The sequence below is a fragment of the Oncorhynchus tshawytscha genome, unplaced genomic scaffold (genome assembly GCF_018296145.1).
Source record: "Oncorhynchus tshawytscha isolate Ot180627B unplaced genomic scaffold, Otsh_v2.0 Un_contig_612_pilon_pilon, whole genome shotgun sequence".
Taxonomy (NCBI): Eukaryota; Metazoa; Chordata; class Actinopteri; order Salmoniformes; family Salmonidae; genus Oncorhynchus; species Oncorhynchus tshawytscha.
This window is the reverse complement of record NW_024609596.1, coordinates 89093-108366: the sequence shown is the minus strand read 5'-3', so window position 1 is coordinate 108366 and position 19274 is coordinate 89093. Positions and strand designations below refer to the sequence as shown.

Below are 19274 nucleotides of genomic sequence, written 5' to 3'. Positions count from 1 at the left end.
TCTAGAACACACATCATCATCATCACTATACAGATCAAAACAGCCCACCTAGAACACACATCATCATCATCACTATACGGATCAAAACAGCCCACCTAGAACACACATCATCACTATACAGATCAAAACAGCCCATCTAGAACACACATCATCATCATCACTATACAGATCAAAACAGCCCACCTAGAACACACATCATCATCATCATCATCACTATACGGATCAAAACAGCCCACCTAGAACACACATCATCATCATCATCATCATCATCATCACTATACGGATCAAAACAGCCCACCTAGAACACACATCATCATCATCAATATACGGATCAAAACAGCCCATCTAGAACACACATCATCATCATCACTATACGGATCAAAACAGCCCATCTAGAACACACATCATCATCATCACTATACGGATCAAAACAGCCCATCTAGAACACACATCATCATCATCAATATACGGATCAAAACAGCCCATCTAGAACACACATCATCATCATCAATATACGGATCAAAACAGCCCACCTAGAACACACATCATCATCATCATCATCATCACTATACGGATCAAAACAGCCCACCTAGAACACACATCATCATCATCACTATACGGATCAAAACAGCCCACCTAGAACACACATCATCATCACTATAAGGATCAAAACAGCCCACCTAGAACACACATCATCATCATCACTATACAGATCAAAACAGCCCACCTAGAACACACATCATCATCATCATCATCATCATCACTATACAGATCAAAACAGCCCACCTAGAACACACATCATCATCACTATAAGGATCAAAACAGCCCACCTAGAACACACATCATCATCACTATAAGGATCAAAACAGCCCACCTAGAACACACATCATCATCACTATAAGGATCAAAACAGCCCACCTAGAACACACATCATCATCATCACTATACAGATCAAAACAGCCCACCTAGAACACACATCATCATCATCACTATACAGATCAAAACAGCCCACCTAGAACACACATCATCATCATCACTATACAGATCAAAACAGCCCACCTAGAACACACATCATCATCATCACTATACGGATCAAAACAGCCCACCTAGAACACACATCATCATCATCATCATCACTATACGGATCAAAACAGCCCACCTAGAACACACATCATCATCACTATACAGATCAAAACAGCCCACCTAGAACACACATCATCATCATCACTATACAGATCAAAACAGCCCACCTAGAACACACATCATCATCATCACTATACAGATCAAAACAGCCCACCTAGAACACACATCATCATCACTATACGGATCAAAACAGCCCACCTAGAACACACATCATCATCATCACTATACGGATCAAAACAGCCCACCTAGAACACACATCATCATCATCATCATCATCACTATACGGATCAAAACAGCCCACCTAGAACACACATCATCATCATCACTATACGGATCAAAACAGCCCACCTAGAACACACATCATCATCATCACTATACGGATCAAAACAGCCCACCTAGAACACACATCATCATCATCATCATCATCATCACTATACGGATCAAAACAGCCCACCTAGAACACACATCATCATCATCACTATACGGATCAAAACAGCCCACCTAGAACACACATCATCATCATCATCATCATCATCATCACATCAAAACTATATGGATCAAAACAGCCCATCTAGAACACACATCATCATCATCACTATACAGATCAAAACAGCCCACCTAGAACACACATCATCATCATAATCATCATCACTATACGGATCAAAACAGCCCACCTAGAACACACATCATCATCATCACTATACAGATCAAAACAGCCCACCTAGAACACACATCATCATCATCATCACTATACGTATCAAAACAGCCCACCTAGAACACACATCATCATCATCACTATACAGATAAAAACAGCCCACCTAGAACACACATCATCATCATCACTATACGGATCAAAACAGCCCACCTAGAACACACATCATCATCATCATCACTATACGGATCAAAACAGCCCACCTAGAACACACATCATCATCATCATCATCATCATCATCACACATCATACAGATCAAAACAGCCCACCTAGAACACACATCATCATCATCATCACTATACAGATCAAAACAGCCCACCTAGAACACACATCATCATCATAATCATCATCACTATACGGATCAAAACAGCCCACCTAGAACACACATCATCATCACTATACGGATCAAAACAGCCCACCTAGAACACACATCATCATCATCATCACTATACAGATCAAAACAGCCCACCTAGAACACACATCATCATCATCACTATACAGATCAAAACAGCCCACCTAGAACACACATCATCATCATCACTATATGGATCAAAACAGCCCACCTAGAACACACATCATCATCATCATCATCACTATATGGATCAAAACAGCCCACCTAAACACACATCATCATCATCATCACTATAAGGATGTCAGAGAGTAAGCATGGAGAACCACGGTCAACACGAAAACACGTCAAAGAGTAAGAAGTCAAATACACCATAATGACACCCCATGACGACACGATACCCCCATAATGACACAGTAACCCATAATGACACAGTAACCCATAATGACACAGTACCCCATAATGACACAGTACCCCATAATGACACGATACCCCCATCATGACACGATACCCCCATAATGACACAGTAACCCATAATGACACAATACCCCCATAATGACACAGTACCCCATAATGACACAGTAACCCATAATGACACAATAATGACCCCCCCATAATGACACGATACCCCCATAATGACACAGTAACCCATAATGACACGATACCCCCATAATGACACAGTAAGCCATAATGACACGATACCCCATAATGACACAGTAACCCACAATGACACAGTACCCCATAATGACACAGTACCCCATAATGACACAGTAACCCATAATGACACAGTACCCCATAATGACTCAGTACCCCATAATGACACAATAACCCATAATGACACAGTACCCCATAATGACACAGTAACCCATAATGACACAGTAACCCATAATGACACAATACCCCATAATGACTCAGTACCCCCATAATGACACAATAACCCATAATGACACAATAACCCATAATGACACAGTAACCCATAATGACACAGTAACCCATAATGACACAGTAACCCATAATGACACAGTAACCCATAATGACACAGTAACCCATAATGACACAATACCCCATAATGACACAATACCCCATAATGACACAGTAACCCATAATGACGCAGTAACCCATAATGACACAATAACCCATAATGACACAGTAACCCATAATGACACAGTACCCCATAATGACACAATACCCCATAATGACTCAGTACCCCCATAATGACACAATAACCCATAATGACACAATAACCCATAATGACACAGTAACCCATAATGACACAATAACCCATAATGACACGATACCCCATAATGACACAGTAACCCACAATGACACAGTACCCCATAATGACACAGTACCCCATAATGACACAGTACCCCATAATGACACAGTACCCCATAATGACACAATACCCCCATAATGACACAATAACCCATAATGACACAGTAACCCATAATGACACAGTACCCCATAATGACACAGTACCCCATAATGACACAGTACCCCATAATGACACAATACCCCCATAATGACACAATAACCCATAATGACACAGTAACCCATAATGACAGTAACCCATAATGACACTGTAACCCATAATGACACAGTAACCCATAATGACACAGTAACCCATAATGACACAGTAACCCATAATGACACAATAACCCATAATGACACAGTAACCCATAATGACACAGTACCCCATAATGACACAATACCCCATAATGACACAGTACCCCCATAATGACACAATAACCCATAATGACACAATAACCCATAATGACACAGTACCCCATAATGACACAGTACCCCATAATGACACAGTACCCCATAATGACACAGTACCCCATAATGACACAATACCCCATAATGACACAGTACCCCATAATGACACAGTACCCCATAATGACACAGTACCCCATAATGACACAATACCCCATAATGACACAATACCCCATAATGACACAGTAACCCATAATGACACAGTACCCCATAATGACACAGTACCCCATAATGACACAGTACCCCATAATGACACAATAACCCCATAATGACACAATAACCCATAATGACACAGTAACCCATAATGACACAGTAACCCATAATGACACAGTACCCCATAATGACACAATACCCCATAATGACACAGTACCCCATAATGACACAATAACCCATAATGACACAGTAACCCATAATGACACAGTAACCCATAATGACACAGTAATGACACCCCATAATGACACAGTAATGACACAGTACCCATAATGACACATACCCCATAATGACACAATACCCCATAATGACACAGTAACCCATAATGACACAATACCCCATAATGACACAGTAACCCATAATGACACAGTAACCCATAATGACACAGTAACCCATAATGACACAGTACCCCATAATGACACAATACCCCATAATGACACAGTACCCCATAATGACACAATACCCCATAATGACACAGTACCCCATAATGACACAGTACCCCATAATGACACAGTACCCCATAATGACACAACCCCCATACCCCCCATAATGACACAATACCCCATAATGACACAGTACCCCATAATGACACAGTACCCCATAATGACACAGTACCCCATAATGACACAGTACCCCATAATGACACAGTACCCCATAATGACACAATGTACCCCATAATGACACAATGACACAGTACCCCCCCCATAATGACACAATAACCCATAATGACACAGTAACCCATAATGACACAGTAACCCATAATGACACAGTAACCCATAATGACACAGTAACCCATAATGACACAGTAACCCATAATGACACAGTACCCCATAATGACACAGTAACCCATAATGACAGTAACCCATAATGACACAGTAACCCATAATGACACAGTAACCCATAATGACACAGTAAACCATAATGACACAGTACCCCATAATGACACAGTAACCCATAATGACACAACCCCATAATGACACAGTAACCCATAATGACACAGTAACCCATAATGACACAGTAACCCCACAGTAACCCATAATGACACAGTAACCCATAATGACACAGTAACCCATAATGACAGTAACCCATAATGACACAGTAACCCATAATGACACAGTACCCCATAATGACACAGTAACACCCATAATGACACAATAACCCATAATGACACAGTAACCCATAATGACACAGTAACCCATAATGACACAGTGACACCCCATAATGACACAATACCCCATAATGACACAGTACCCCCATAATGACACAATAACCCATAATGACACAATAACCCATAATGACACAGTAACCCATACACAGACCCACAGACACAGTACCCATAATGACACAGTAACCCATAATGACACAGATACCCCATAATGACACAATACCCCATAATGACACAGTAACCCATGACACAATGACAATGACACAGTAACCCATAATGACACAGTACCCCATAATGACACAGTAACCCATAATGACACAGTACCCCATAATGACACAGTAACCCATAATGACACAGTAACCCATAATGACACAATACCCCATAATGACACAGTAACCCATAATGACACAGTAACCCATAATGACACAGTAACCCATAATGACACAGTACCCCATAATGACACAATACCCCATAATGACACAGTACCCCATAATGACACAATACCCCCATAATGACACAGTACCCCATAATGACACAGTACCCCATAATGACACAGTACCCCATAACACAGTGACACAGTACCCCATAATGACACAGTACCCCATAATGACACAGTACCCCATAATGACACAGTACCCCATAATGACACAGTACCCCATAATGACACAATACCCCATAATGACACAGTACCCCACAATGACACAATACCCCCATAATGACACAATAACCCATAATGACACAGTAACCCATAATGACACAGTAACCCATAATGACACAGTAACCCATAATGACACAGTAACCCATAATGACACAGTAACCCATAATGACACAGTACCCCATAATGACACAGTAACCCCATAATGACAGTAACCCATAATGACACAGTAACCCATAATGACACAGTAACCCATAATGACACAGTAACCCATAATGACACAGTAACCCATAATGACACAGTAATAATGACACAGTAACCCATAATGACCCCATAATGACACAGTAACCCATAATGACACAGTAACCCATAATGACACAGTAACCCCACATAATGACACCCATAATGACACCCATAATGACACAGTAACCCATAATGACACAGTAACCCATAATGACACAGTAACCCCATAATGACACAGTAACCCATAATGACACAGTACCCCATAATGACACAGTACCCCATAATGACACAGTACCCCACATAATGACACAATACCCCATAATGACACAGTAACACAGTAACCCATAATGACACAGTAACCCATAATGACACAGTACACAATAACCCATAATGACACAGTAACCCATAATGACACAATACCCCATAATGACACAGTAACCCATAATGACACAGTAACCCATAATGACACAGTAACCCATAATGACACAGTATATAATGACACAATACCCCATAATGACACAGTACCCCATAATGACACAATACCCCATAATGACACAGTACCCCATAATGACACAGTACCCCATAATGACACAGTACCCCATAATGACACAGTACCCCATAATGACACAATACCCCATAATGACACAGTAACCCATAATGACACAGTACCCCATAATGACACAATAACCCATAATGACACAGTAACCCATAATGACACAGTAACCCATAATGACACAGTAACCCATAATGACACAGTAACCCATAATGACACAATAACCCATAATGACACAATACCCCATAATGACACAGTAACCCATAATGACACAGTAACCCATAATGACACAGTAACCCATAATGACACAATACCCCATGACACAGTAACCCATAATGACACAGTACCCCATAATGACACAGTACCCCATAATGACACAATACCCCATAATGACACAGTAACCCATAATGACACAGTAACCCATAATGACACAGTAACCCATAATGACTCAGTAACCCATAATGACACAATACCCCATAATGACACAGTACCCCATAATGACACAGTACCCCATAATGACACAGTACCCCATAATGACACAGTACCCCCCCATAATGACACAGTAACCCATAATGACACAGTAACCCATAATGACACAGTAACCCATAATGACACAGTAACCCCCATAATGACACAGTAACCCATAATGACACAGTAACCCATAATGACACAGTAACCCCATAATGACACAGTAACCCATAATGACACAGTAACCCATAATGACACAGTAACCCATAATGACACAGTAACCCATAATGACACAGTACCCCATAATGACACAGTACCCCATAATGACACAGTAACCCATAATGACACAGTAACCCATAATGACACAATACCCCATAATGACACAGTACCCCCATAATGACACAGTACCCCATAATGACACAGTACCCCATAATGACACAGTAACCCATAATGACACAGTAACCCATAATGACACAATACCCCATAATGACACAGTAACCCATAATGACACAGTAACCCATAATGACACAATACCCCATAATGACACAATACCCCATAATGACACAGTAACCCATAATGACACAGTAACCCATAATGACACAGTAACCCATAATGACACAGTAACCCATAATGACACAATACCCCATAATGACACAATACCCCATAATGACACAGTAACCCATAATGACACAGTAACCCATAATGACACAATACCCCATAATGACACAGTAACCCATAATGACACAGTAACCCATAATGACACAATACCCCATAATGACACAGTACCCCATAATGACACAGTAACCCATAATGACACAGTAACCCATAATGACACAGTAACCCATAATGACACAGTACCCCATAATGACACAGTACCCCATAATGACACAGTACCCCATAATGACACAATACCCCATAATGACACAGTACCCCATAATGACACAGTACCCCATAATGACACAGTACCCCATAATGACACAGTAACCCATAATGACACAATAACCCATAATGACACAGTAACCCATAATGACACAATACCCCATAATGACACAATACCCCATAATGACACAGTACCCCATAATGACACAGTACCCCATAATGACACAGTAACCCATAATGACACAATAAAAACAGGTTTTTGTTTGCAAATTTATAAGAAATGTGTGAGCTCGTGCTTGCGTGTGTCGGTGTGTGTCTGCATGTGTTTGTGTCTGCATGTGTCTGTGTCTGCATGTGTGTGTCTGTGTGTGTCTGTGTGTGTCTGTGTCTGCATGTGTGTGTCTGTGTGTGTCTGTGTGTGTGTGTCTGTGTCTGCTTGTGTCTGTCTGTGTGTGTCTGTGTGTGTCTGCATGTGTCTGCGTGTGTCTGTGTGTGTCTGTGTGTCTGTGTGTGTCTGTGTGTGTCTGTGTGTGTCTGTGTGTGTGTGTCTGTGTGTGTGTCTGTGTGTGTGTGTGTGTCTGTGTCTGTCTGTGTGTGTCTGTGTGTGTCTGTGTGTGTCTGTGTCTGTGTGTGTCTGTCTGTGTGTCTCTGTGTCTGTGTGTGTCTGTCTGTGTGTGTCTGTGTGTGTCTGTCTGTGTGTGTCTGTCTGTGTGTGTCTGTGTGTGTCTGTCTGTGTGTCTGTGTGTGTCTGTGTCTGTCTGTGTGTCTGTGTGTCTGTGTGTGTCTGTGTGTGTCTGTGTGTGTCTGTGTCTGTCTGTGTCTGTGTGTCTGTGTGTGTCTGTGTGTGTCTGTGTCTGTGTGTCTGTCTGTGTCTGTGTGTCTGTGTGTGTCTGTGTCTGTATGTGTCTGTGTGTGTGTGTCTGTGTCTGTGTGTCTGTCTGTGTGTCTGTGTGTGTCTGTGTCTGTGTGTCTGTGTGTGTGTGTGTCTGTGTCTGTGTGTGTCTGTGTGTGTCTGTGTGTGTCTGTGTCTGCATGTGTCTGTGTGTCTGTCTGTGTGTGTCTGTGTCTGTGTCTGTGTGTCTGTCTGTCTGTGTCTGCTGTGTCTGCATGTGTCTGTGTGTGTGTCTGTGTGTGCTGTGTCTGTGTGTCTGTCTGTGTCTGTCTGTGTCTGCATGTGTCTGTGTCTGCATGTGTCTGTGTGTGTCTGTGTCTGCATGTGTCTGTGTGTGTCTGTGTCTGTGTGTGTCTGTGTGTGTTGTCTGTGTGTGTCTGTGTGTGTGTGTGTGTCTGTGTCTGTCTGTGTCTGTCTGTGTGTCTGTGTCTGTGTCTGTGTCTGTGTGTGTCTGCATGTGTCTGTGTCTGTCTGTGTGTGTCTGTGTGTCTGTGTGTGTCTGTGTCTGTGTCTGTGTGTGTCTGTGTCTGCATGTGTCTGTGTGTGTCTGTGTCTGCATGTGTCTGTCTGTGTGTCTGTCTGTGTCTGTCTGTGTGTCTGTCTGTGTCTGCATGTGTCTGTCTGCATGTGTCTGTGTGTGTGTCTGTGTCTGTCTGTGTCTGTCTGTGTGTGTCTGTGTGTGTCTGTGTCTGCATGTGTTGTCTGTGTGTGTCTGTGTGTGTCTGTCTGTGTGTGTCTGTGTGTCTGTCTGTGTGTGTGTGTGTCTGTGTGTGTCTGTGTCTGTGTCTGTCTGTGTCTGTGTCTGCATGTGTCTGTGTGTGTTTGTGTGTCTGTGTGTGTGTCTGTGTGTGTCTGTGTGTGTCTGTGTCTGCATGTGTCTGTCTGTGTCTGTGTCTGTGTGTGTCTGTGTCTGCATGTGTCTGTCTGTGTGTGTCTGTGTCTGTCTGTGTGTCTGTCTGTGTCTGTCTGTGTGTGTCTGCATGTGTCTGTGTGTGTCTGTGTGTGTCTGTGTGTGTCTGTGTGTCTGTGTGTGTGTGTGTCTGTGTCTGTGTGTGTCTGTGTGTGTCTGTGTGTGTCTGTGTGTGTCTGTGTGTGTCTGTGTCTGCATGTGTCTGTGTGTGTGTGTGTCTGTCTGTGTGTGTCTGTCTGTGTGTGTCTGTGTCTGCATGTGTCTGTCTGTGTGTGTGTGTGTCTGTGTCTGTGTCTGTCTGTGTGTGTCTGTGTCTGCATGTGTCTGTCTGTGTGTGTCTGTGTGTGTCTGTGTCTGCATGTGTCTGTCTGTGTGTGTCTGTGTCTGCATGTCTGTGTGTGTGTGTCTGCATGTGTCTGTCTGTGTGTGTCTGTGTCTGCATGTGTCTGTGTGTGTCTGTCTGTGTGTGTCTGTGTCTGTGTCTGTCTGTGTGTGTCTGCGTGTGTCTGTGTCTGCATGTGTCTGTCTGTCTGTGTCTGTGTGTCTGTCTGTGTCTGTCTGTGTGTGTCTGTGTCTGTCGGTGTGTGTCTGCATGTGTCTGTGTGTGTCTGTGTCTGCTTGTGTCTGTCTGTGTGTTTGTCTGTGTGTGTCTGTGTGTGTCTGTGTGTGTCTGTGTCTGTCTGTGTCTGTCTGTGTGTCTGTGTCTGTCTGTGTCTGTCTGTGTCTGTCTGTGTCGGTGTGTGTCTGCATGTGTCTGTGTGTGTCTGTGTCTGCATGTGTCTGTGTGTGTCTGTGTGTGTCTGTGTCTGCATGTGTCTGTGTCTGTGTCTGCATGTGTCTGTGTGTGTCTGTGTCTGCATGTGTCTGTCTGTGTGTGTCTGTGTCTGTCTGTGTGTGTCTGTGTCTGCATGTGTCTGTCTGCATGTGTCTGTGTGTGTCTGTGTCTGCATGTGTCTGTCTGTGTGTGTCTGTGTGTGTCTGTGTGTGTCTGTGTCTGCATGTGTCTGTGTGTGTCTGTGTCTGCTTGTGTCTGTCTGTGTCTGTCTGTCTGTCTGTGTCTGCGTGTGTCTGTGTCTGCTTGTGTCTGTGTGTGTGTGTCTGTGTGTGTCTGTGTCTGTTGGTGTGTGTCTGCATGTGTCTGTGTGTGTCTGTGTCTGCTTGTGTTTGTCTGTGTGTGTCTGTGTGTGTCTGTGTGTGTCTGTGTGTGTCTGTGTGTGTCTGTGTGTGTCTGTGTCTGTGTGTGTCTGTCTGTGTCGGTGTGTGTCTGCATGTGTCTGTGTGTGTCTGTGTCTGCATGTGTCTGTCTGTGTGTGTCTGTGTCTGTGTCTGCATGTGTCTGTCTGTGTCTGTGTGTGTGTGTCTGTGTGTCTGTGTCTGCATGTGTGTGTCTGTGTCTGCATGTGTCTGTCTGTGTGTGTGTCTGTCTGTGTCTGTGTGTCTGTCTGTGTCTGTCTGTGTGTGTCTGTGTGTGTCTATGTGTGTCTGTATGTGTCTGTCTGTGTGTGTCTGTGTGTGCATGTGTCTGTCTGTGTGTGTCTGTGTGTGTCTGTCTGCATGTGTCTGTCTGTGTCTGTCTGTGTGTGTCTGTGTCTGTCTGTGTCTGTCTGTGTGTGTGTGTGTGTGTGTCTGTGTGTCTGTGTGTCTCTGCATGTGTCTGTGTGTGTGTGTGTGTGTGTGTGTGTGTGTGTCTGTTCTGACCTTCCTGAAGGGAGGCCACTCCTCTTGCAGTGCTTCGGGGTCATTGGTAGGGTCCAGGGGGTCGTCGTTAGGGTCACAGTCGGTATGGAAGACGTTAGCCGTGCTGAGCTTGTAGAGAGGAGTCATGGCAACAGCAGACACATTCCAGAACCGCACTGTACCGTCCTCATGCCTGCACACACACACACACTTATTTTAACATAGTGGAGACAGGAGACGCAGTAGAGGTCAGAAGTTTACATACACCTTAGCCAAATATATTTAAACTCAGTTTTTCACAATTCTTCCTTGCTGAGCGGCCTTTCAGGTGATATCGATATAGGATTCGTTTACTGTGGATATAGATACTTTTGTACCCATTTCCTCCAGCATCTTCACAAGGTCCTTTGCTGTTGTTCTGGGATTGATATGCACTTTTCTCACCAAAGTATATTCATCTCAATGAGACAGAACGCGTTTCCTTCCTGAGCGTTATGACGGCTGCGTGGTCCCATGGTATTTATACTTGCGAACTATTGTTTGTACAGATGAACGTGGTACATTCAGGCGTTTGGAAATTGCTCCCAAGGATGAACCAGACTAGTGGAGGTCAACAAATTTTTTTTGAGGTCTTGGCTGATTTCTTTTGATTTTCCCATGATGTCAAGCAAAGAGGCACTGAGTTTGAAGGTAGGCCTTGAAATAAATCCACAGGTACACCTCCAATTGACTCAAATGATGTCCATTAGCCTATCAGAAGCTTCTAAAGCCATGACATAATTTTCTGGGATTTTCCAAGCTGTTTAAAGGCACAGTCAACTTAGTGTATGTAAACTTCTGACCCACTGGAATTGTGAAACAGTGAGTTATAAGTGAAATTATCTGTCAGTAAACAATTGTTGGAAAAATGACTTGTCGTGCACAAAGTAGATGTCATAACCGACTTGCCAAAACTATAGTTTGTTAACAAGAAATGTGTGGAGTGGTTGAAAAACAAGTTTTAATGACTCCAACCTAAGTGTATGTAAACTTCCGACTTCAACTGTACACACCTCTAACATAGTGGAGACAGTAGAGACACACCTCATCTAACATAGTGGAGACAGTAGATACACACCTCATCTAACATAGTGGAGACAGTAGAGACACACCTCATCTAACATAGTGGAGACAGTAGAGACACACCTCATCTAACATAGTGGAGACAGTAGAGACACACCTCATCTAACATAGTGGAGACAGTAGAGACACACCTCATCTAACATAGTGGAGACAGTAGAGACACACCTCATCTAACATAGTGGAGACAGTAGATACACACCTCATCTAACATAGTGGAGACAGTAGATACACACCTCATCTAACATAGTGGAGACAGTAGATACACACCTCATCTAACATAGTGGAGACAGTAGATACACACCTCATCTAACATAGTGGAGACAGTAGATACACACCTCATCTAACATAGTGGAGACAGTAGACATAACATAGTGGAGACAGTAGAGACACACCTCATCTAACATAGTGGAGACAGTAGAGACACACCTCTAACATAGTGGAGACAGTAGATACACACCTCTAACATAGTGGAGACAGTAGATACACACCTCATCTAACATAGTGGAGACAGTAGAGACACACCTCATCTAACATAGTGGAGACAGTAGAGACACACCTCATCTAACATAGTGAGACAGTAGATACACACCTCATCTAACATAGTGGAGACAGTAGATACACACCTCATCTAACATAGTGGAGACAGTAGATACACACCTCATCTAACATAGTGGAGACAGTAGATACACACACCTCATCTCATCTAACATAGTGGAGACAGTAGATACACACCTCATCTAACATAGTGGAGACAGTAGATACACACCTCATCTAACATAGTGGAGACAGTAGAGACACACCTCATCTAACATAGTGGAGACAGTAGATACACACCTCATCTAACATAGTGGAGACAGTAGATACACACCTCATCTAACATAGTGGAGACAGTAGATACACACCTCATCTAACATAGTGGAGACAGTAGATACACACCTCATCTAACATAGTGGAGACAGTAGATACACACCTCATCTAACATAGTGGAGACAGTAGATACACACCTCATCTAACATAGTGGAGACAGTAGATACACACCTCATCTAACATAGTGGAGACAGTAGAGACACACCTCATCTAACATAGTGGAGACAGTAGATACACACCTCATCTAACATAGTGGAGACAGTAGATACACACCTCATCTAACATAGTGGAGACAGTAGATACACACCTCATCTAACATAGTGGAGACAGTAGATACACACCTCATCTAACATAGTGGAGACAGTAGATACACACCTCATCTAACATAGTGGAGACAGTAGATACACACCTCATCTAACATAGTGGAGACAGTAGATACACACCTCATCTAACATAGTGGAGACAGTAGATACACACCTCTAACATAGTGGAGACAGTAGATACACACCTCATCTAACATAGTGGAGACAGTAGAGACACACCTCATCTAACATAGTGGAGACAGTAGAGACACACCTCATCTAACATAGTGGAGACAGTAGAGACACACCTCATCTAACATAGTGGAGACAGTAGAGACACACCTCATCTAACATAGTGGAGACAGTATATACACACCTCTAACATAGTGGAGACAGTATATACACACCTCATCTAACATAGTGGAGACAGTAGATACACACCTCATCTAACATAGTGGAGACAGTAGATACACACCTCTAACATAGTGGAGACAGTATATACACACCTCATCTAACATAGTGGAGACAGTAGATACACACCTCATCTAACATAGTGAAGACAGTAGATACACCCCTCTAACATAGTGGAGACAGTAGAGACGCACCTTTAACATAGTGGAGACAGTAGGAAGACTACATAAGACTGTGTGTGTGTGTGTGTGTGTGTTTACCCCGTCAGCAGCAACTCCTGTTGTCTGGGCGGGGGCGCTAGATTCTTCCCTCCACATATCGGCCAACTCTACACACACACACACACACACACACACACACACACACACAAAGGTTAGATGACTGATACACACATTGCAGCAGAGAGACTAATTTGTCAATAATTCATCCAGCTGTGAACGCCTGTCCCTCTGACCCCTCTGATGACCTTTCCCTCTGACGACCTGTCCCTCTGACGACCTGTCCCTCTGACCCTTCTGACGACCTGTCCCTCTAACCCCTCTGACGACCTGTCCCTCTGACGACCTGTCCCTCTGACCCTTCTGACGACCTGTCCCTCTGACCCTCTGACGACCTGTCCCTCTGACCCCCCCTCTGACGACCTGTCCCTCTGACGACCTGTCCCTCTAACGACCTGTCCCTCTGACCCCTCTGATGACCTGTCCCTCTGACCCCCTCTGACCTGGCCCTCTGACGACCTGGCCCTCTGACGACCTGGCCCTCTGACGACCTGGCCCTCTGACGACCTGGCCCTCTGACGACCTGGCCCTCTGACGACCTGGCCCTCTGACGACCTGGCCCTCTGACGACCTGGCCCTCTGACGACCTGGCCCTCTGACGACCTGGCCCTCTGACGACCTGGCCCTCTGACGACCTGAGTGTGTGTGTGTGTGTGTACAGTGTCTCACCCCGTGTGCGTGTCTCACCCCGTGTGTGTGTCTCACTCCAGGCTGAACGCCCTGGCTGTTCCCGGCGGCGGCCAGGCGGTCCCAGAGCTTGGCAGGGACGTTGTCCAGGTGACAGGATGTGGTGATGGCGGAGGAGTGGAGCGGAGCCAGGTAGGGAGGAGGGACAGAGGGCCACCCGGTGGTCAGGAGGTCTATTACAACCAGCTCCTCCTCCAGTAGCACCACGAGGGCTTTAGGATCATCATAGTCTGGGAGAGGAAATACACATTATTAACACAGGGGGGGTCAGGTAGCCTAGCGACGAGGAGGGCCAATCCCAGAGCAGACTAGGTGAATAATTATTACTTTTTTTAAATGTGTAGATGTGCCCTTGAGCAAGGCACTTAATCCTAATGGTGTCTGTGAGTCGCTCTGGAGAAGTGCGTGTCTCTCTCTCTCTCACCGTGCTCCGGGTCAGTGGTGTGGACGGTGAAGAAGTCTATAACTCTGGATGTGAAGTCTAGAGTGACGTGTTGTTTGTCCTGTTGGATGGTCACACAGTGACGGTCTCCATAACTGGCCCTGGGCATTCCTCCACTGTAGAGGACTACTGGACACCTACATGAGAGACAGAGAGACAGAGAGAGACAGAGAGAGAGAGGGGCAGTGAGAGATAGAGAGAGAGGAGAGGGGGGGTTACCAGAATGGACCTTAGTGATAGTAGATACTGATAGTGTTACCAGAATGGATCCTAGTGATAGTAGATACTGATAGTGTTACCAGAATGGATCCTAGTGACAGTAGATACTGATAGTGTTACCAGAATGGACCCTAGTGACAGCAGATACTGATAGTGTTACCAGAATGGACCCTAGTGACAGTAGATACTGATAGTGTTACCAGAATGGACCCTAGTGACAGTAGATACTGATAGTGTTACCAGAATGGATCGATCCAAGTGACAGTAGATACTGATAGTGTTACCAGAATGGATCCTAGTGATAGTAGATACTGATAGTGTTACCAGAATGGATCCTAGTGATGGTAGAGACTGATAGTGTTACCAGAATGGATCCTAGTGATAGTAGATACTGATAGTGTTACCAGAATGGATCCTAGTGACAGTAGATACTGATAGTGTTACCAGAATGGATCCTAGTGACAGTAGATACTGATAGTGTTACCAGAATGGATCCTAGTGATAGTAGATACTGATAGTGTTACCAGAATGGATCCTAGTGACAGTAGATACTGATAGTGTTACCAGAATGGATCCTAGTGAGTAGATACTGAATGGATACAGAATGGATCCTAGTGACAGTAGATACTGATAGTGTTACCAGAATGGATCCTAGTGACAGTAGATACTGATAGTGTTACCAGAATGGATCCTAGTGACAGTAGATACTGATAGTGTTACCAGAATGGATCCTAGTGACAGTAGATACTGATAGTGTTACCAGAATGGATCAACCCTAGTGACAGTAGATACTGATAGTGTTACCAGAATGGATCCTAGTGACAGTAGATACTGATAGTGTTACCAGAATGGATCCTAGTGACAGATACTGATAGTGTTACCAGAATGGATCCTAGTGACAGTAGATACTGATAGTGTTACCAGAATGGATCCTAGTGATACTGATAGTGTTACCAGAATGGATCAACCCTAGTGACAGTAGATACTGATAGTGTTACCAGAATGGACCCTAGTGACAGTAGATACTGATAGTGTTACCAGAATGGATCCTAGTGACAGTAGAGACTGATAGTGATAGATAGATAGTGGTCCTGACTCCTCACCCTGACTGAATCGTCCTCCATAAGATCTTGTTGATGGCTTTACAAGGGAACGGACCTAAGACACAACGAGACAGATGACAAGTAGTTAAAAACCTGTTGTGACTAGGGGGAAAAATAACGTTCCCAAAGTAAACGGCCTATTCCTCAGGACCAGATGATAGAATATGCATATAACTGACAGCTTGGGATAGAAAACACTCTGAGGTTTCCAAAACTGTACAAATATTGTCTGTGTATAACAGAACTGATATTGCGAAATCCAATCAGGAAGGGACTCTTATTTAGAAAGCTCTGTGTTCCTATGCGTCCCTATTGAGCAGTGAATGAGATATCAACCAGATTCCTTTTTCTATGGCTTCCCTAATGTGTCTAGTGTCACAATACATAGTTTCAGGCTTTTATTTTAAAAAATGAGCCTGAACGTCAACATTGCGTCAGTGATCAGCTGGAGTCTCTCAGAGTGTTTTGTGCGTAAAGGACAAATGCGGCCATTGTTTCTCTCTTTTCTACTAAAGCCTGTTAAAGATAGGGCTGATTGCTGCCCCCTTTGGGGTGATTGCGTGCCCATAGTAAACAGAAAAAAAATCTGTCAAAAATTGCTAATATATGCATATAAAAATTATTATTGAATAGAAAACACTAAAGCTTCTAAAACCGTTTAAATTATGTCTCTATGTAAAGCAGAACTCTCAGGGCACTCATTCTCCCAAAGTCTCTTGTCATCATAAAAGTTGGCCCAACTTTGACGTCATCGCCCCCACCCTTCCCAAGCACCTACAGTCCTGGGAACAGTCTCTATCTCTTCAGCGCGGTGTCAGCTTTCAATGGGGCTTCTCATTGTGAGAATCGCACGCTCACGAGGGTTTTGGCGGCCCGAAACCTTTCGGTCACGCGAGAAAACAGGTTACTCTCTTGCGCGTTCTGCTCGGGTGATGTCTTTGTTCCAAGATTGATTAAACGACTCGTGTGTTTCTCTTCGTCCTGAGAATTGCTGTGAAGCTAGATAACATGCTAACGCTGTGTTCTGAACATAGTTTGACAAGTTTAGTCGACATATAATATGTAATTTCGACGTTTTGGTGCGCACCCACTTGACTTTTTGGCTGCATTTCAACCGAAATATGTCGTGTTTGATCACCGAAAGACACAGACTTCCAAACTAAAGCTGTTTTTGGTAAGTATAAACCCTTCCAGGTCTTCTGATGGAAGAACAGCAAAGGTAAGGGAAGATTTATGTGTTTATTATGGGTTTCTGTGGACTCCGAAGTAGAGGAGCCAAAATGCTAATTCCTGAGCGCCAACTCATATTATAGCCTAGTGAACCAAATCTGTAATGTTAAAAATAAATGTAACACAGCGATTGCATTTAGAAGAAGTGTATCTTTCTATATATATGTAGAACATGCATATTTAGTCAAAGTTTATGATGTGTATTCCATGTTAGCTGACGGCATATGCTGGAGCAATCGCATTTCTCCGGACATTCGAGTAGCATTTGTTTGAACATGTCGTCATTGTAAACAGAGATTTATGGATATATATAGCATATTTTTGAAAAAAACATAAATGTACTGTGTAACATGTTATATTACTGTCATCTGATGAAGAATTCAAAAGGTTAGTGAAATTATGTTTATTTTAATCCTGCGTTTGGTGATTGCATATTTTGTTGAATTTGGCTATGGAAATTAGCTTGGTCTTCGGTGTGTCTTTGGTGGTGGTTTGACATAAATATGTGCAATGTTTTCGCCGTAAAACATTTTAGAAATCTGACTTGCTGGTTAGATAAACAAGTTGTTTATCTTTCATTTGAGCTGTTGGACTTGTTAATGTGTGGAGGTTAAATATTTTTAAGAATATTTTTTGCGTTCCATGCGCCACATTCCAGCTGACGGTGGGAGGGCTGGTTCCCAATTGGGACTCAAGAGTGTTTTGTACTATAAAGGACAAATGCGGCCATTGTTTCTCTCTTTTCTACTAAGAAGCCACCTGTCCCGGTTGATATATTATCGAATAGATATTTGAAAAACACCTTGAGGATTGGTTATAAACAACATCTGCCATGTTTCTGTCTATAAAATGGAGCTAATTTGGAATATTTTTCGGCGTTGTCGTGACCGCAATTTCCGGTCGAATTCTCAGCCAAACGTGAAGAACTATATATTTTTGGAAAAAAGGATCATTTGCTATCTAACTGGGAGTCTTGTGAGT

General features: G+C 43.5%; 1 protein-coding gene across 1 annotated transcript in view; it reads right to left on the bottom strand.

The window, feature by feature from the left end:
* The window catches only part of llgl1 (LLGL scribble cell polarity complex component 1), a 77224-nt gene that overhangs the window by 41670 nt on the left and 16280 nt on the right, over positions 1-19274 (bottom strand). The window contains exons 7-11 of the mRNA XM_042316141.1: positions 17064-17118; positions 15724-15878; positions 15282-15529; positions 14595-14662; positions 11654-11825 (exon numbers count right to left, since the gene is read on the bottom strand). Coding sequence (XP_042172075.1) covers positions 11654-11825; positions 14595-14662; positions 15282-15529; positions 15724-15878; positions 17064-17118 — 698 coding nt within the window. The remainder of the gene's footprint in view (positions 1-11653; positions 11826-14594; positions 14663-15281; positions 15530-15723; positions 15879-17063; positions 17119-19274) is intronic.